This window comes from Pteropus vampyrus, unplaced genomic scaffold (assembly GCF_000151845.1).
Source record: "Pteropus vampyrus isolate Shadow unplaced genomic scaffold, Pvam_2.0 Scaffold19, whole genome shotgun sequence".
NCBI classification, from domain to species: domain Eukaryota; kingdom Metazoa; phylum Chordata; class Mammalia; order Chiroptera; family Pteropodidae; genus Pteropus; species Pteropus vampyrus.
This window is the reverse complement of record NW_011888800.1, coordinates 9,478,082-9,498,536: the sequence shown is the minus strand read 5'-3', so window position 1 is coordinate 9,498,536 and position 20,455 is coordinate 9,478,082. Positions and strand designations below refer to the sequence as shown.

The window sequence follows — 20,455 nt, the reverse complement described above, 5'->3', positions numbered from 1 at the left end:
CAGCCGCTCAGTGGAGCCCCATCTGGGCACATAGGAGATAGGAGATTTGGAAGACATTTGTCCCTCTTGTAGCCTGTGCATCCAGGATGTCATGTTAGTAATCAATGTATTGATGCTGTATATGTCAGTCTTGATGTTTCAGAGAAAAATGAACTAAATGGGGCACTGAATCCTACTCTATAGCCTATGCGCTTCTGGTTTAATACCTTTTACCTAAGTGAGACATATCTGCCTCCCTGTGAACACGAGCTGGGATTAATTCTAGTCCAGCCCACGAACACTCTGAGCGGAGAGTAGCCACCTTGGGAGTCAGACACACCCAACAAGTTTCCTTAACTCTCCTGCAGAGGACAGCCTCAAGGACGGGCACCAACTGAAGCAGCTGCTGTTAAAAGCCCTCACTCTGATGCTGGATGCAGCAGAAAGTTATGCCAAGGTAACCATAGTCTTATTCTGGACTGGCTTTGGAGCTTGGTGTCTACAGTAGGGATTATTTTGTCCCTGGGCTCTTCCAAGTGAAGGGGGAAGGAGTCATGGGCCAACTGGGGACTGAAAGGGTAAGTTCATTACTGGAGGGTTCAAACAGATGATGGCAAGTCTTTACCTGTGCCTCCCTCTATCCTTGTCCCTCAGGACTCCTGCGTGCGCCAGGCCCTGCACTGTCACCGGCTCACCAAGTTGCTAACACTGCAGATTCACTTTCTGAACACTGGCCAAAACACAATGCTCATCAACCTGGGCCGCCACAGGCTGATGGACTGCATCATGGCCCTACCTCGGTTCTACCAGGTGAGCAAGGAAGAAAAAATCTAGCCAGCACTGCCAACATTCTCTCCTGCTGTTCCTCCCATGGGACTCAGAGGTTGAGTGACTTGCCTAAGTTCTCAGGCCTAGGGACAGAACCAAGACAGTTCTGTTCTTCTTAACGGTCTCACATACGAAATCGCCTTTCTATGGTAGTATGTCTTACTAGGATGTTGTGTGGACAAAGATTGAATAGTGAGACACACTGTTAGGCCAGCAGAAGCTTCTGCTCCTTAGAGGTTCAGAGGAACCATCCTGTTAGCGATTCTGTAAGCATCCCTTTGCCCCAGCATTTTGCATAATGGTGCACCTGTGTTAGCATAGGAATCAGGGCTTCTGGCTCTTTAATGAAGGATGGTTATCAGGGAGTAAGCCCTTTCACTGTTCTTTACACAGCTGAGTTAGTGGGAAAATATTGTTTAATGAACCCATTGTGAGGAAGATTAAAAACACTGAAGAAAGGTTGTAGGGGTCGAAGGGAAATGTCTAACACCAAACTTTCCACCAATTTTGATACATAGAGCCTTTGATCACATTCACTGTATAAGTAAGTATATGGTATTTTTTTCCAGAACAGTTTGCCTTCAGTTACATCAAATAGGCTCTAATGGTGTCCTCCTTCCCTCCATCCTTTTAAGGCTTCTATTGTAGCTGAGGCCTATGACTTTGTTCCTGATTGGGCTGAAATTCTATACCAACAAGTGATACTTAAAGGGGACTTTAATTACTTGGAAGAATTTAAGCAGCAAAAGTTATTAAATTCCAGTATATTTGAAGAGATTTCAAAAAAGTAAGTACTAAAATGCCCCTGCTTTAGGTAAGGCATGGGTAAAAATTTTATGGCTAAGTATAACATGCCTATAGCTTACCTCTCTGCTTGAGATGACAAAGAGATGTCAGGAATCCCCAAGAGAACAAGATCTTTAACACATTTATGCAAACAGATGAATGAGAAGTTTGCTTATAGTGTATATTGTACTTATTATGGGAGGACAGCTACTCAGCTTGCCTGAGGTGCCAGAAACTAAACATCATAGGTCCTCCTTTGGAGCACTGAACTTATTCTAATTAAGGTGAGCATTAAGATATTCGTTTTTAATGAAGTAATTTCAGTATTCATCAGGTATCCCCTAATGTTAGTCTTAGATAAATTCTAGACTCTATCTAATATCTCCTTTGTAGGGATTCATGTCAGAGCTGACAGCCCTCACTCAAGATACAATACAGTACCTTAACCTGTACATTCTTATGTTTGTCTAGATATAAACAACATCAACCTACTGACACAGTTGTGAAAAACCTGAAGAAGTTACTTACATATTGTGAAGATGTCTACTTGTATTACAAGCTGGCATACGAACACAGATTTTATGATGTTGTAAATGTGCTTCTGAAGGATCCACAGACAGGTTGCTGTCTAAAGGACATGCTAGCAGGTTAGATGGGTTCAATGACATGAGCATGGTTACTGCCAAGATAGGTACCTGTTTTCTTGTACTAAAATGAGGCACTGACAGCTGTTTGTGAGCAGAGTAGAATAATGCATTGGGGAATCTTTGCTGTCCAAGTTATAAAACCCCAGAATTGATCATACCAGTCCTTTGTGAATAGTGAGTAAAGAATGAAAGTTTTCACAAGGAAATTCCTATTTCAAAAGTGATTGTTCCTCTCTTGGTATGAAAAGCAAAAGTTCCATCTTCCTCAGGCTGGCTTCTACTTTAGGAGATGATAAAATATTGATTAAAGAATACCTGTGCCTGCAGATTCCAGTTTTAAAGGAATTTAATATTATTTACACAGTGAAGGAACAGATGATACATTTTCATTACTTAGAAACTGATCTCTATAATAAAATAGATTTAAATTCAGTGCATGTCGTTATCAACTGCTAAGGAAATCTTAGCCCTTGTCAGCCTTAAAACAATCTTTATTTGCTGTAATTATTGCTGTGTAATCACTGCTTTGTTAATTTCTCAAATAATTTGGATGGTCCTGTCTTCCACTTAGTGGTCTACAGAGCTTTGATTGAGGCTCCTACTTTGTAAGAGAAATTTAAAACATTTTTTGTTCTGTCCCTGCTTTTGAGTGTGATAGTTTCAAAACAAAAAAACAAAAAAGAATCCAACCACGGATTTGGTTAAATTGCTTAAAATATGTAATAAAGATTAATCTATGCTTATAGCTATAACCTGAGTTATAAGCTCAGTTACTCCAAATAAATAGTTTTTCTAGGAACTTAATTAGGCCTCAGTATCTAAATAACCAAATAATTTCCCCCAAATAAATAAGAGGAAGGCAGCTCTATGCCTTTGTTGCTCTAGGGTAACACTATTAAGGGCCTGGCAAATCATTTTTGTTTTAAAGCTGTAACTACTCATCATTTCTTAAACTTTGTAAATATATAGAGAACTCTAGTCCCAAGAGCTGTGGTTCTATACTCTCCAAAAATATCTCTTGGGAGATAACACAAAATTTAAGTCCTCACAATAGTGATTTTATTAAATTAGTTGCTTTATAAAACATTGCAGATGTCATAATTGTTAACATAACAATTTACCAAACTGTAGTTAACTGGTGCAGCTTGCTGAGCATGTTTTATAAAGGAAAGGAAATGCCAAAACCCTGTTTAAAGTTGTTCCACTGCAGCCTAGGAGAACAAAGAAGATTTGTTTCTCAGACACTTAAATTAGGCAAATAAACAGGCAGTTTCCATCCCCCATCTGAAGCACTCCATCAGTAAAATAGTCTGTTCAGCTAGACAGTCTATGCAATCAAGAGATTCCACAACTTGTAATGCAATAACGGAGAGGTTTACCTTCTTCAGCTTCAAAGTTGGAGGGTTTTGGTCATTTAATTTTTAAGTATCAGACTAGTGCTTTTCAGCCGCCGTATCTTCACTGAGATAAAGCAGTCTTCTTCACAATGTATTTTTAATATCCTCACGCTCAATTTTAAGACAAAGCAATTTTAATACTAGGTGCACACCACATGCCCTGGCTGCAAACTGCTTTTCTTGACAAGTTATGAAGTAGTTCAAGGAGGTATGGTTAAGGCTGTATTACTGAATGGTGCTGGTAAATACTACACAATTTTTTGTCATGTTGCAGCCTTTGTTTCCAATTTAGTGACTGCTGCTATAGAATCAAATAGCAACAATGACAACATTATTAGGCTTTTTTTTTTTTTAACTATGATTTAGTAGCAACTGAGGTTCCCAATTTTAACCCCTTGGCAGCAAGATCCAAGTTCCCTCTTTTGCACATTAGCACCTAAGTGTCAAGGGGTTAAATAACCAGCACAAAAGATACTGCACTTCTGATTGTAGCATTTGGCAGAACTGAAAGGAAAGGAAGTTGTGCTACATGTTGAAGGGATTGTGGGCAACAGAAAAACACCAGGAGAAGAGAAAATGTCACATGAAATCTTCATAGTCTTGTACATATCCTCCATCATAACCACCATAATCTGCCAGATCATCTTTCATGGTGGCCTTTAATCCCCCTCCAGGAACCACACCTTTCTTCTTCTTTTTGGCTTTGCTTTGCTAAAGGTAAAAGAGAGTTAATTTATGAGACTTTATCTACCATGGGCATCTTATCTGGTATAGCAACCCTCATGGAGATACCAAAGCCTCTGGTCCCAGAAAAACTTTAGTTCTCTAAGGGAGATCCCAGACCTAACCCAGGGCAATTTCTATTATTAATTCAGAAAAGATTGTGAACATGTCTGTAAACAAAAGGAAACTAATGGCATTCACGTTCCTGTTCTATTCCAATTTAAACAGTACTAGTGAATTGCTAGACTTCTAAATTTTGGGGGTCGGGCTCCTACTTTATACACTTGAGATTATTATGCCCATACTGCCATCCTAATTTAACACAGCTTGCTCTTACCTTTTCTTGTTTCTGTTTTTCACTACAAAGCACAGTCAATGAATTGGTAATCTTTTTCAAGTCATCGATTTCCACTAAGGAAAAAAAAAAGTATACCATCGATTTTTAAGCATTTTTGGAATAAATGAAAGCGAAATATACCTTCTTCCCCATGTTATGAGAAATCTAACTTATCTATCATTAACTTCAGTAACTTTGAAAAGGTTATGAATTTCTCCTGACAGAACATAGTAAAAAATCATTCAGTCTATGGCCAAGCTCTCAAATCAGCCCTTTTAAAAGTAAAATGGCAAATCCAGCAATAAAAATTTATAATGACCTGCAATTATCAAGACACCAGTGCTCAAAGAAACTAGAAATGTCTTTATAGTTCACCATATTCCCTACCATTCTTCCTTATCCCATCTAAACACGCAGAGGATAACCATACCCTCCCATAACACATCCTTGATGTCCCGTGAAGAGTGGCTAAATGAATATGGAACTAAAATTCTTAAACCTACAGGTGACAACTTCCCACCCCCTGGGGTCTCCATTTTCTAGCATAGGAACTAGAATTAAAATAGATACCTCAGAAATCTCAGTGTCCTACCAGGAGACAAGCCCGTTTAGTAGACAACATATCCTTCCATCTTTATAAAAATATAAAGCTGAAAACAGACACCAGTTTTTAGCTACCAAAAAAGTGGTCAGTTTGATTTGAGAGCACCTTTTAAAACAGGAAAATAGTACATGTAGAAAAATACCAACTATGGGTCTATATCACTGATCAAATTCAGAACCCCCAGTTTAGTAATTTCTCAAAACTAATTTAAAACCCATTATATACAATTCATCTTTCTCAATCTTAAAAATAGTAAATACTAGCAAAACCAGTCCTTTCCACGTTAGTGCTGCACCACCCCTGGTTGTCATTCCCACACACCCTACCCCTAAAATATGTGACTCCTCTCAGGACATGGCACCACACCCATGGACCCAGAGAATAGGTGCCAGCTCTCTTGAGCAACTGCACCTGGTCACAGGCTTCCTCATTTGTAAAATGAAGACACTTGCTGTTTATTGCTGGTCTCAGCAATAAAATCTTGTATGCCCAGACAGCATTTTCTCCAAAAGACACTTCCTAGCCCCTTTCAAGATCTAATTAGATAAAAGAATAAGAGTTTTATTAGCTGCTATGCCAACAAACCTCAGATGTCTCTTTGGGAAGCCATTATAAAAACATGAAAGCAGTCTCAAAAAATGAACAAAATCACTCAAACTCATTGTATATTCACAGAAAAACATCCCACAGTTAACTGCTAACAAAAGCAAATCCTAAATCTATATCAAGGGTCCCCAACCCCCAGGCTATGGACCAATACAGGTCTGTGGCCTGTTAGGAACAGGGCCACACAGCAGGTGGTAAGTGGCAGGCCAGCAAACAAAGCTTCATTTGTACTTACAGCCACCCCCCCAGTGCTAGCATCACTGCCTCAGCTCCACCTCAGATCATCATGCATTAGATTCTCATAGGAGCACCAGTCCCTGGTACCAAAAAGTTGGGGACCCCGGTCTATATTATAGCATTCCCACCCCACTCCCCCACCTCAAAAGTCAACCTCTATTCTCCTGAGTATGATGTGGCCTTATTAAAATCCATCCACAGAGAAACGAGATTAGAAATACTTACATGAAATACAAACATCTCGAACTAAGGCTTCCAAAAAACTGGCATAATATAGTGACTTTTCATATTGTGTAATCTTATCTTTTAGTAATTTTCCAAACTCTGTGAAGTCATCTCTTGAAGATGGGTTCATAGCATCTATGCCATAAACTGTATTAGTAACACCTATAAGAGAAAGGGAACACTTAAAATATCAGAAAGATTTTGAAAAGTTTATAAACCAATTAGCTGTTCTGAATAATTCTGCTATTTCATTCCAAAGGAGAGATTTTTAATCTGAGTCCACTGGAGTCCTTGAACAGAAATCAGAGGGTCTGTGAATTTGGATCAGAAAAAAAGATTACTGCTTTATTTTTACTAACCTCTAATTTAGTATTTCCTTCCATTTTTATTAACAGGCAAAAAAATCACAGTGGTACTAGCGAAACCAGACTGCTACCACTAGACATCAGATACTTTTGTATCATATTACAGTTGTCGCGGATATCTTGAAATACTGTTCAGTCATCATTACTTTCAAATTACATTAACTTATTAAACCTGCCCTAGATCTTATTTAATGCATTAAGAAGCACATAATTATCACAAATTATTTTAATATCTTGATACCTATTCCAATCTAAAGGTTTCTTTATAAGTAACATCCTCTGTTTTATTTTATGCATTTAAAAACATCATATGATGAAGGGGCCCAAAGGTTCACTAAGATTGCCAAAAGAGGCCTTGGCACAAAAGAATGCTCTTCAGCATTTGTCCAAGAACAGCCTATAGTAAAGTGAAGAGAGATGGAATAAAGAAAAAGATGGTTCCTGTGAAAGTATCCAGCTAATGAACCACATGTTAAATCCCAATGGAAAAATTAATCTGTCCTAAAAGAATTCTAGTCTAAGAGACAGTATGCTTCCATAGCCTCCACAATAGTCAAGTAAATTACTTATTATCAGTATCACTGATTCAGTATTTTAAGTATGAGAAACAACACTGAAATCCTATTAACCAAATGATGACTGTATGAATGCATGTTTTTGCCTTTTAATCTGTAACTGGTGTCCTATATTAGGATTTATGGGTACTGCATAAATCCTTCTCTTTAATAAACACATGGTGGCTTTTACTATCTTATGAAGACACAGGATAATGGCTGAGTGCCCTCTGTAATGAGATGAGTGCAGTTAAGACATTCCAAGCACACATCAGTGCACAGGAGCATACATAGCAACTTGAGATTGCTAGCATCTCACTGAGATAGATATAAGGTCACATTTCTCATGGAAAGGCAGAATAATCACTGCAGTCAGCCTGCTTGATCCATTTTAAAAAAGGGAAGGCAGGGGGAAACTAGATCCTTTGTGGCTCTAGGTTTCAATTTCAAAGTTATTTAACTGTTTCAACATGATCTACTCTGCAAACTACTCAACAGGCAATGAGAACAACAAACTTGGTTAAACAAAGAGTTTTTAACTATTTTTCTGGCCATGTTTCTTTTACCCTCTGTGCCATGTAACTCTCCCCATAGAACACTCTGAACTTAACTATTTACAAGATCCTGAACAGGTCTTTTATCTCATGCACTAACCATAGCTGCAGGCATGGCACAAAGAAATGAAAGCCTTCTAAAGATAGGGCATGGTGAGGACAAGGGTTGCAAGAAAGAAATTATCCTGAGTACAAGACAGCACAGCTAAAGCTGAATGCCCCCACAGACCAGCATGCTATTGTCTAAGTCTTATCCAGACTTAAAAGACAACAGGACAGCCCTACAGGCAGTTCAGTATTTAAATCTCAACGCTACAGACAGTCACGTTTCAACCATATTTCATCCAGCTGACGAATACATTTAAAGCAGCAGTATACTTTATGAGGGTCCAATGACATTTTGTCTTAATAATCTTTTATCTGATACTCAAATAAATTATTCAAGAATCTGAATGTGTATCTCATTCTACCTTGGGTAATATCTCAAATATAAAGAGAATAAAAACTGCTTGCTAATATCTAAATTAGCCAGTATCATGCTTCTTCAAAAAAGGTGTTTTCTGAACTTTCATAACTAGTAAGACTTCCACAGTATTCAGTTGGAACCTCGATACTGCACTGCAGTCACACTCCCACTTACCAAAAGTTTCTTTTGCTAATTCGAGGTCTGATTCTTCCTGTAATTTCTTTAGCCGCAGCTTATCTGCTAATTGTTCTTCTGGTGTTAGCACTTTAGGTTCTTCAGGTTCTTCTAACTAAAATGAGACAAATGAAATTTTAAAAGGGCTGGGATTATGATGGGTGGACCCAGTACATCTGTATTATATGGAAATTTTTATAAGCACACAAAAATAGTGGCAAACACCTAAAAGCGTTTACGTACTGTATTTTGGCATTCTTCTAAACACTTTAGAAATTCTTATCCAAATGTCACAGGAAAAAAACCTGAGGCACAGAGAAGTTAAGCAACCTGCCTATGGTAACAGAAGGTTAACACAGCTTACGATAACGGGACAGCTATAGCCTGTTTTAAAAATAAGGAGATTGTAGACGAAGTGAAAATGGCATTCTCACATACTGCGGCTAACGCTGAATTCCTAGGACAACTTTGGTAATATGTACAAGTCTTAAAATAGTTTTATATGCTTTAATCAAATAATTCCACTTCTAGGTGTTTATCTTAAGAAACCAAAGATGCACTTAAATTTTAACCTCAAGGATGATGTCCAATAAGGTATTATTTGTCAATTCAAATAAATTTAGAAAAAACTATTTGTTCACCAGAATGGTTAAAGTATGGCGTATCCACATGACAATACTATGCAGACATAAAAAATGTTTTTTAAAGAATTAGAAAAACATTTCCCCTCAATCTTTTCCTATTACTTTGTACTATTAAAAAAGTAATATTGTCATCGTAACAAATTTAAAAACACTATAGAAGTTGTCACTTATTGCCCAATCACACCCCTCTGAGATGACAGCAGTTTAGTGTGCATCATTTGTATATATACTGTGATGTAACTGTCTACAACAAATAAGTATTACTTTTACTATGAGGAGAAATCTTTAATAATATTTATCGAAACTGAAAAAAGTGAAAGGAATTTGACATTCATGGTTATTCATGCCTGTACGGTTTGAAGATTTTGATACAGAAGTTCACTTCTGAAACAGATCATTTTATTCTCAGGGAGAAAATGAAATGAGAAAGGTCATTAAACCAAATTAGGAAATCTCTGAACACTTTCTAGAAAGAAAAAGGGAAATACCTCCACTTAACTGTCTTAGATCTGGATGTCATTAAGTATTTCCTGCATCAAAACTAAATATATCTGAACTCAATGCCTGGCCTAAGATAAACAGAGTACACTTAAACTAACCTAAAGTTAGAAACTAGTATCAAGATACAACAGTATAATTCTAACTGCAATGACCAAGAAAGATCCAATTTATACAACTTTTGACCTCTGAACATATTTCATGATTAAAAAATAAAACTGAAATAAAAACCTTAACATTGAAAAGAAACAAACAAAATGTATATCAAACTAGACATAATGACACAGGGACTATAATTCAAATGCCTTTAGAGCCCAGGACATAATTATACATCCTTAGTAGGATATATTCTAAGCCCAAAAAGAATTTCAAGGAAAACAATTATGTTAGCATTCTTAGGAACCAGGACTGTCAGAATAAGAAAAAATATCAATATGAACCAATGATTGATATCTCTCTCTCCCCCGCCTCTCTCCCTTTTTCTCTCCCTCTCTCTCTCCCTCCCTCTCCCTCCCTCTCTCTCAAGGATGAAGATAGGAACCATTTAAAGGGACTCCTACTGGTCAAAGTTGAGACAATATAAGCATCAAAAAAAAAAAAAAAATCACTCTATCTTAGTAAAACACAATGAATTTATAAAAACCTGTAAGTTCATAAGTTTACTCATAAATTAAAAAATAAACCCATAATATTCCCTCATTTTTCACCACTTAAAGTTATTACATCCCCTCTTTTCTCTGAAAATCGGTAGTTAAAATTAAGGTTTTACTCTGTCTGTCTAGTACAAACCATATTCAAAGTAACCAAATAACAAAGAGAAAAGCCAGCCAGTAAAAAAAACGGAAGTCATAGAATAGAAAAATCACCACTCTGTAATACCTAATGAAATAATTAGGGAATGATCATCAATGATACATTCTCTACTGGGTGAGAATCTGATGTGAAACTGGATTACTTGTAAGAAGGAATATTTTTATATGAGAAGGATCAGGCTGTTACCACCTTAAGTCAGTGATCAATTTTAGGATCTCTAATAGAGACATTACATGACCCTGATGTGATGTGATGTGATACAATATGAAACACAGCAATAGCTCTAAAATACTCTGACCAAGTGTTTAATATGAATCCAATCAAACTTTTAGATTTAACTCCCAAGTTACAGGAAATTGCGACTATAAGGAAGCAATCAGACAAATCTAGAAGGTGGGATGTTCTACAAGACAACTGGCCTATTCTCTTCAATAAGTCAACATCATTTTAAAGAGACACTCAAGGAGACTTAGGATACATTAACAACCAAATGCAAGGCAAGGTCCTTGTCTGAACAAACCATATATAAAAGACATTTTGAGACAATTGTAAAATGCATAATGTTACTTGATTATATTTTAGGAAAAAAAGAATAGATGAAGCAAATACGGCAAAATATTAAATTTAGGAGATGTGTACGATTATTCATTATGCTATTTTCTCTACTTTTATGTTTGAAATTTTTCTTAATGAGAAGAAAAAATAAGAAAGCACTCTATAATCTGATATGGAAAGATCTCCATGATATATGAAATAAAGACGAAAACTTAAAAAAATTAAGAACATAAAGTTGTATCCAAATATGTAAAGACACCCTGGAGACATAAGAAACCAATATTTAGTTATAGGATAGAGGGAGAGAACAGGATAAATGAGTGATGCCTTAGGAGGGCTTAATACTGATTTTTGAATCATGTAACTGTTTTCTATCAAAAAAAAACAATTAAGTTTTTCGATTGTTTACTATTCCTGACCTTGCTCCAGATAATCAAGAACAAAAACACATATTACATGGCAGAGAAACGAATGCGTTTTGTATTTCACTCAGTAAGTACATGGCAAATAAAGACTACTCACAACTAGAAAGAACTGCAGGCACTGGCAAAAAATCACTGACAGTGGTCACTACACAATCCTGACTGTTCTCGAATGTTTGTGAAAAAAGGCATTCTAAGCTGCTGGGTTTGGTTTCTTCGTGCAAAAACCAAAAATTCAGTTTGGGATTCACTTATCTGATGGTCTCAATTTAAAGTCTTTATAAAGCACTTCTAATTTCTAGGTAACATTTGCTGCCTGTTAAGACACTGAAGCACTACTATGTGAGAATTCTGTATTTTAGAAAATGAATAGTACTTACCCTCTTTTTAATTTCTTCTTGTTTTTTCTTCTGTTGCCGTTCTTTCTCTTTTATTTTCTCTGTTATTTTTTTCTTCTCTGAAATTTTGACTTCTGAAAGTAAAGAATGTTTTAATCAGTTATCTTGAATATTTTCCAGTTTATAGATGAGATAGACATGACACTTGTATACTTCAAGAGATCAAATCTCTCCCAGTTCCAATTTTATATGGTGATTTCCTGGCAAATGAGAATTAACAAGTTCTGGGACTCTTCCTTTTTCCTTTCTAACCTGACTCCTAAAGTCCAAACATCTCCCTTCATATTTCACCACAGTCCTTTAGGCAGGACTTAGATCATACAACTATGATGCCACACACTACTCTCTCCTCCTAACAATAGCACTCAACAGAAAAACAGGAGGTATCTAATGAGTATGTTTTGAGAGGAGACAAGAGACACAGGGAGAAAAGAATAAAGAATAAAGTGGGAATGGAAGATGCTTGGGTTCTAAAAACCAAAATTTTCAATTTTGTGAGCATTTTATCATTTGTCTTAACATAAATACCAGATGCTCAGCAAGATATAAAACTAAAAATGGAGGAACCCCAGTGGCTCACCTGGTTTTACTTCTGCTTCCTCTTTTTTTTCGTCGTCATCATCATCCCAGTTATCCTAAAGAACAGGACTTCCATTAATATTTCTTGCACATTTCCTTTTCCATGTGAACTTTATTATCAACTTGTCTGACTCCTTAGAAACAAGGCTGTTGGTATTTTTTTGGTACTGCATTAAATTTATAAATTGATGTTGGACAACTAACATCATTATGTTGAGCTGCCCTAGCCAAGAAAAAGGGCTGTCTTTCCATTTGTTCAAGTCTTTTAAAGGTTTGCACATTTCTCTTTAGGTTTATTCCCAGGTATTTCATATTCTGTGCTAAGTACTGTAAATAGCTTTTTTTTTCTCTTTTATGTCCTCTAACTGGTTATTATTTGTGTATAGAAAAGTTATTAGTTTTCATATGTTAATTTTAGATCCTGCTCTCTTGCTGAATTAATTTATCACTTAAGTTTTATTATTGATTCTCTGGGGTTTTCCAGGTATACTATAATATCATCTGCAAACAAGTGAGTACTTCTTTACCAGTTCTTATGTCTTAACAATTGATTTCTTTTATCTAACTGCACTGGCTAAGCCTCTAGAGTATAATATGAATAGTGGCAACAACTGAACCAAACTTACAGCCTCTCTTAAAGTCAGTTGTTTTAAAATAATAAATTGAGGACTTTATAATTACCTTCCCAAATGTAAAAACAGCCAACATTCTAGCCAATGGCTCAATTATTTCAAGCAATATTCCCTACAACACAATCCTGGTTAATGAATTAAATCTACATAATACTTAAGCACAATATTTAAGAGGAGTCGGGAAGTGAAGAACAGCTTCATGGAATACACTTCCTAACTTGGGTGGGGCACTTTAAGGTGGATCTATATTCAGTCTTTTCTTTGCCTAAGACAGTCACTGAACTAAAAAAAAACTGATTTACCAAATAATTTTCTAAAGGCTCCACAGAATTTACAAGGTTTGAGGTTAAGGACAGACAGCACTATATTTAAGTAGGGCTTTAACCTATAGGTAGCCTAGTCATTGTCTCAGCAACTATCAGGCACACTATGACACGCCATTTGAAGCTGAGCCACAGGAAGGCAGATGCAGAGCAGGAGGCCCTGACGCTACTGGAAGATGCAGAGGCTGACTAATGTGTCATAACTATGACACCAAGATTCTGGTTTTATAACAAGACATCATAAACCTGAATCGGTCTAGGTATATAAACTAACCAAGCCTTGATTCTTAAAAATCTAAGTTCACCAAAGAAAAAATCCTAATTTAAGTTGGCCATAGGATCTTCAAGTAGAGTAGGAAGACCTTGTATAAAAGTAAAAATATTTTTATAATCGTCTTACCTTGGCAATTTAACCCACAGTTCAGAGTTAACAGACTAAAAAGCAAACGAGCTAGTCACTGTTTTGGACATCTGAGATACTAGAGTTAGAAATTAGAGAGCAAATATTTGCATTACCTTGCTGGTTTACTTAAGTCGTTGTATCAATACACCATAGTACAGAAGGAACCAGAGAGCTAAAAATAAAAAATAACTACCAGGCATTCTTTGTTGTTGTTTTAATCTTCAGAGAACATAGCAGAGCCGGGTCTGTGAGTGATATGCTGCTTCGGCAGTGCTTCAGACAGGAGCAGCATTTGCTTACTTCCAGGGGGTGCATATTTACAACTCTCTACTGATAATAGTGATGATAATAATGATAGCATTTACGCAGTGCTTACTTTGCACTGTGCAAAGGGCTTTCATGTTAAGTAACACAGTTAACCCTCACAAAAGGTTACCTCCCTTCCACCTTTTTCCTTGCATTGTGATGATCTAGTGGACACTTCTGTCAACAGGACAAATGCCTCCTCTGACTATAACCTCTTAATAGTTGTGTATAATGAAAACTGTAAACTTTTTAAAATAAAATGTGTATATACGTTGGAAAAAAAAATGGTGTTATCCCCATTTTACAGACAAGGACACTAAGACTCAGAGATAGCTACCCCACAATCTCAGTGAAAAACAGTGAAGTAACCAGTTCTCAATAGACCAAAGTTCCTTTAAAGTGTCATGGTAAACGTATGACTTTTTACCTGAGCCCTGAAGTATAAAATAACTATTTGGGAACTAGTTCCTCCCTACCAAAATTTGTCCTTTCAATTAGCTCTGAATGAACTCCCTTGGAATCTCAAGGAATCTCATCAAAGAGAAGAGTTATGCCTAAGAAGATATGCCTAGCCACAACTGTATCAGTTACCTACCTCAAATGGCTTGTGATGGTTTTCTACTAATTTTAAGAAACTAGAAACCTCAGGTATTAGGAGGACAAGAGGGGAGAGGTATGGCTGAAATAAGCAGCTCCATCCCAATAACTCCAATTTAGAGAAAACAGAAGCAAGAGAAGAGCATTTTTTTTAATGCAGATGTTCATTTCTTTTCCCAGTAAAACATCACCTGCACCACACCCATATCACTGCTATCTCATTCACACTAACTCTATGTCCCGCCCCATCCCTGTCCCTGGCTTCCCTATCAAAGCATAAACCTTATCCCAGACAGCCAAGTTCAACTGTCCCAGCAGCCAGACATAAGAAGGCTACTTTGAATTTCACAACAGAGAGGGTTTTAGTAGCAAAAGCAGTAGTTTCTAACAAGTCCTGGTAACTACCATGACATCTGCTCCTCAGTTCATGAAAAAACCATTGAAAAGCATACCTTCCTTGTCTGTCGCCCTCACCCCGGAGTGCTGGAAACAAGTCTGCCCTGAAGTTACTACCATACCAGGGACAAGCCCCTAAAGAAGGGAGCATAGTGATATAAGCAAAAAGAGACTGGTCACATTTCCAAATAGATATAATTCCAAAAGTGAAAGGCCAGGTAGCTCTCCCCAGGAACTTAAAGAGTTTTTGTTTCTTTTTTGTTTCCTCAGTTATAAAATTTTGCAAGTGCCCTAACGGTAAACATAAAGTAGAATGTCTAAATCTGTCCAATTTTCTGTAAACAGTAGGACTTCATAAATGCTGACAACAAATTCAGATAAAATGCAAAAAGGATTCCTAGAGAAAGACCTAAAATTAACATTTAAAATAGGGAGTAAGTCTACAATTTAGTAAGCTCTAAATGGTTATTTGCTTCAAGAAACTACCTATCAATATCCAATTAAATTCCTTACCCAATTATTTTTGGTAATAAATCTTTGGTAATAAAGCCAATAAATTGGTACCTATTATATCCAATTTATCTCTAAAAGAATCGCCCAAGCTGCTCTCCTAAATGGCTAGTTTTCTTAGAAGAGAAGCTTTGTATAACTACTTGCTTATCTATATTCTTGTTCTACAGATACACACCCAACATCATTTGAGCCATTTCTCTGAAAGAGATGGCTGCTTTTTAAGTTTAAAACCTTCCCAGCTGAACTAGGAATTGAAAACAAACCAGAAAAATTTTAAACCTGTTTTATTTCTAACAATGCGGCCAGTAGTTGGCTGGTCTGTCATTTTTATAATGTACAACTACAGAATGTCACATGCAGTGAGAGAACACAGGGCTGACAATGCTTTCCAACTTAAGCAAGGTATATTTATAGATCGTCAAATAGAAATAGCTTCAAAAGAGCAGTAAAATTCTTCTGCCCCATAGCAATAGCCCACTAACATATACTCCTCCCTTTTTCTTTAAGTAGTATAAAGCATAACCTCTTGCAGAAAAAAAAAAAAAAAGCCTTTTACTGGTGTTCTTCAAGATGTACTGACCTGCTGAGAGGCCTCAGAACTCTGTAACAGAGTTTCTGACAAGGCGGGACTTTCCAGCAAAGTTCAGTTTTTAAAATAAGTTCAGATGTCCTTTCATCATCTCAGAACTGTGCTGGTCTCTGGAAGCCAAGCCATTCATTTAACTCAATTCATTAAGTTTTTGACATCTTACTATGTATGGTTTATCACTCAGTTGAATTCCATCTCAATGCCTACCTGTCTCATATTCAGAACTATTATCAATCAATTCTATTTTAAATTCCTGGCTAAGCAAGATCACAATCAAGACACTGAACTCTAAACAAGTGGCTTATTTATTTTCAATGGATCAGCATGACAAATAGAGTAGGTAAATATTTTTCAATAACAAATGTTTCCTAATTAAAAACTTACATTTATAAAAGTTGTCAGGATATTGAAATAATATAATTGAGATTTTCTTCAAAATTGTCTGGGGGAGGAGAGCAGTAAGTGGAGATATAGAATAAGACTGGCCATAGATTTATTAAATTTTTCTTTCTACTTCTATATATATTTGGAATTTTTCCTAAGAAGTTAAACACACACTCCAAGATAGCCGTTTCCTGGCAAAATGCCGCCTTCTGAGTATTTCCCAATAATCTCCCATTTCTCTGAAATATAGCTCCCTTTCTTAAGAAGTGCTGTTTCCAATGCTTGAAAAATGTCCTTACTTGGGTAGATTAAAGCTATTAACCCACAAAGAAGCCTAATGGATAGAATGAAGCCAGCAGTTTTCAACTAAGTCAGTTCTCTAGGCTCTTTCTAAGAAATTTCATGTTATAGAAGCAAACGACTGAGAAGGCTGAATACAACCAGAAGTTTTCTCAAAATAAACTCTATACCCTTTGAATACATCTAGCTTCTAATCTGTACTATTGAAATGTTGAGAGCCTAGTAAAATAGAGTAGAAGTTGTATTGTCACTGCTTATAGTGGAGAGGTACTCACTGCCTCTTGTCAACACAGCCTACATATCATTCCAGCAATGGGGAAGGAGTCCAGTGATATATACCAAGTGAACAACTCCTCCCACTGCCTGTATATAACAACAGTATAGTAAGAAAAGTAAAATAAAGCCAGAGTGACAGGAAAGTATGCTCCCTAGTTCTCACCTTTTCAACTGGAAAAAGCATAGGCTTTTCCCCCTATGAATATTAATAATTCTACAGTTTCACCTAAATCCACTTCTGCCACTGCCAGACAGCTATTTGAAAAGTCAAGGGCAGCAAAATGCTATAATGTCTACTGAAAGACAGTAAACTACTGGAGCAAATTACTGTAACAAAACCTGTTTTTCCTTTCATTTCTCAGAACATTACAAATGACATTATATTCTTCAAGGTTAAACACCAGATACTAACATAAACTGAAGAACGTACTCTGTTCTGTTTCCACATACCTTTTGAAGACTTAAAGAGTTCACATATTATATTAAGGACTATGATTATTCAATCTCATGGAAACTAAGCCTTGTTTGCATCTCCCTACAAAAGGATTGGGCACTAAAACGTCAGAATTCAGAATTTAGTATTACTACCATCCAAAGTGACAAAATTCAACTCTAGATCGGTAACCTCTCAGCAAGCAAAATTAGCTTGATAAACATGGTCACTCCATTCAAAAGAAAAGTCACAGTAAATAGCCACTGTGGAGAGAACATACTCCTTCTGAGCTTAGGAAATCATAAGATGTGGCAAAAAATAAACCCCAGATACTAGATCTAAAAAGCCTAAGCATACTTCCAATTAGCCAGAAAAATTAAGACTACATATTGAAGTGAAAGAGAATTAACATTTATTGAGTGCCGACCAAGTCCCAGGGAACTCTGCTTAATGCTTTATAGGCTATCTCATTTAAAATGTAAATTAAACCCCTGAGGTAGCTCCAATAATGACAATTCACAGATTGGGAAACTAAAACAAACTAAAAAACTCATTTATGACCACAAATATAGAAAATGTCACGGCAACAATATAAACCCAGGTTTGTCTGATTCCAGAGGCCAGGAATCAAACTATTCCATGGATATATCTTGGGAATCTTGCAGAAACGCAACAGAAATAAACCAACGTTTCAACTCAGAAATAAAACGTACAAGTTTAGCTTTCTTCTCCAAGATCAACTTCAAGGTTTACATAAAAGAAATAAGCTACTTGTATAAAAGAAATTAATTCTGCACTGAAAGAGTGACTGAACAAGTTGACCTTTATGGCCCCTTACAACTTGTAAATCTCCAAATTAGTTCCAAGTGGTCAGAATTATACTGATCAGGATTGACACCATTTAGATTAATAATCTCAGGCAGTCTACTTCACATCAGTCCAGACTACTCTACTCAAACTTTATTTTCTGGTACTCTTTTCCTTATTAATCTTTTCTTCTCATTAGATAAAATTCCCAATTTTCACAACGATGTCTTAACTGCTGCATCCAGTATGAATAGAAAAAATGAAAGCACAAACCTGAACTAAAGGCTCAAAACAGAAAATCTGCTACAATGTCTAATAGCTAATTAACTGATATCTTGCAATGAGGCTGTTAACAGGATCCATTCCCATGTCTATACAACATGTAAATGAAGCATCAAAGTGTCTTCACAATAGTGCTATCCATTTATTAACTCCAATGTGTGTGCAAAGCTCCCATCATTTCTGAATCTCAGACTGTTCAATAAATTGGACAGTCACCTCATCAGACTCAGAAGAAAAAGGTAAAGTCCAAAGAAAAGCAGTATTAATATTAAGTTAATAGTGATTATCCAGCTTAAACTTTTTCAAACCAAGCAGAAGGATTTATAGGGTTCTGAGTATATGCTAAAAGGAGGAAGGCAGGAGAGCCAAACATTCACTAAATGAATTAAAACCATGAAATACCACTTTCCAATTCATACTAAACTTTATCTGCACAAGTATGAAAAGACTTTGAGAAGTTTGTTAAGGCAGTAATCATAATGTCATCTGAAGCCATACGATGAGCTCCCATGAGTTTTCAAAAACAAACGAAGGTACATCTGGTTAAGATCTACGAGGCATAGGAAAAAACAAACACTGGTCTCTCTACTCCAAACACCAAATATTCCATACATCCTTAGGCGTCGTTTGTGTGTACAATAATAAGTCACTCTACTAACTACATTTTTCAGGTCGCTTTGTGGACCAATAACTTATGGCTATCTCAAAACTCAGTTCATTCTTTTACCACAGAGTATGGGAAGGGAAGCTAAAAGTTATTTCACTTTACTGTTTCTACTCGTGTGAAAAAAAAAGTTAAAATTAAGCCACAGTATTTCATTCATCTAATTATTCAAACTCTTCAAATGGACCTTGGGGGACATTAAGTGAATTACTGGCCCTGGGGAGACTTGAGCTCGAAAAGGCGGTGGGTTGCGTTTTTTTCCATATGGGAAAAGTCATGGGGCTCAATCCTCAACTTCCCAGTCTCATCCTGGCCAGCAGCTCTACACTGCGAAGTTTGCACGTGGGCCGGCCGGGCCGCTGCTGTCACCTCCCGTCGCCAGTTGGCGGGTGGGATCCAGGCCGAGGCGCGGACCTTCAAAGAAAGGCTGGGGCCGCGGCCGCTGCCGCTCTCGCCAAGCTAGTCGGAAAGGCCACGCTGCCCGTCTCCGGCCCATATGGACGGCGAGCGGAGGGGAAGAGGGCATCTCCGGGCCCTATGCTCGCGCCTGGACTCATAGCCCGCAGGCCGGGGCGGCGCCCCTGGGCCCAGAGTCCACTCGCCCGCCCTTCGGCGGGCAACCCCGCCCGCGACGGTGTCAGTCCGCTCCCGCGCCGCCCGGAGCCCCGGCCCGCACCCACCTTGACGTCCTCATCCTCGTCTTCGCCTTCCCAGCGGTCTCCGCCGGCGGTGCCGCCGCCCCCCACCTTCCGAACCGGGTCTTCCACGGAGAACGTGTCCGCGTCTATAAGACAGAGCAAGCCGCGTTAGCGTCTGCTAGTGCCGGCCCAGGTCCTGCCCCTGGAACTTCTCCTCACCCCAGGAGTCGGAGTCCCCCGCCGCTGCCGCCGCCGCCGCCGCCGCCATCTCGAGCCGGGTGTGAGCGTGTGTGAAGGGAGAGCCAGCGAGGAGTTAGCGCGGCGGAGGTGAGTCACTAGATTTGCTCTCGTTGGCCCGCGCGGAGCAGGCTGGGACCGTGGCTGACTGTACGCCGAGGCCGAAGCCCCGCCCCTTCTGGCGGCAGCGACGCGCGCGCGGGCAAGATGGGGGCGTGGGACGTGGCTCGCGGAGCTGGGGGTCGCGTGGAAGGGCGTGGCCTAGCGTCCAGGTCTCAGCGACG

The 20,455-nt window shown here is 38.0% G+C and overlaps 2 protein-coding genes across 5 annotated transcripts in view; one reads left to right on the top strand and one right to left on the bottom strand.

Moving 5' to 3' along the window:
* SPG11 (SPG11, spatacsin vesicle trafficking associated) overlaps positions 1-10,323 on the top strand; it is a 73,321-nt gene extending 62,998 nt beyond the window's left edge. The window contains exons 37-41 of one of the 4 annotated variants that reach the window (XM_011355041.2): positions 348-436; positions 634-789; positions 1,443-1,594; positions 2,065-2,240; positions 10,151-10,323. In XM_011355041.2, coding sequence (XP_011353343.1) covers positions 348-436; positions 634-789; positions 1,443-1,594; positions 2,065-2,240; positions 10,151-10,155 — 578 coding nt within the window. In that variant the 3' untranslated portion in view covers positions 10,156-10,323. Of the gene's footprint in view, positions 1-347; positions 437-633; positions 790-1,442; positions 1,595-2,064; positions 2,993-6,764; positions 7,737-9,013; positions 10,092-10,150 lie in introns of those variants that run through there. The other 3 variants (XM_011355038.2, XM_011355039.2, XM_011355040.2) reach the window with 3 other exon arrangements.
* Positions 3,277-20,315, bottom strand: EIF3J (eukaryotic translation initiation factor 3 subunit J). The gene is made up of 8 exons (XM_011355042.2): positions 20,154-20,315; positions 19,977-20,080; positions 12,393-12,447; positions 11,795-11,886; positions 8,483-8,597; positions 6,370-6,531; positions 4,698-4,771; positions 3,277-4,348 (listed from the first exon to the last, which is right to left on the bottom strand). Exons 1-8 carry the CDS (start codon positions 20,200-20,202, stop codon positions 4,217-4,219), a joined length of 783 nt encoding a protein of 260 aa, XP_011353344.1. The 5' UTR covers positions 20,203-20,315; the 3' UTR covers positions 3,277-4,216.
* Between the last annotated feature and the right edge of the window lie 140 nt (positions 20,316-20,455).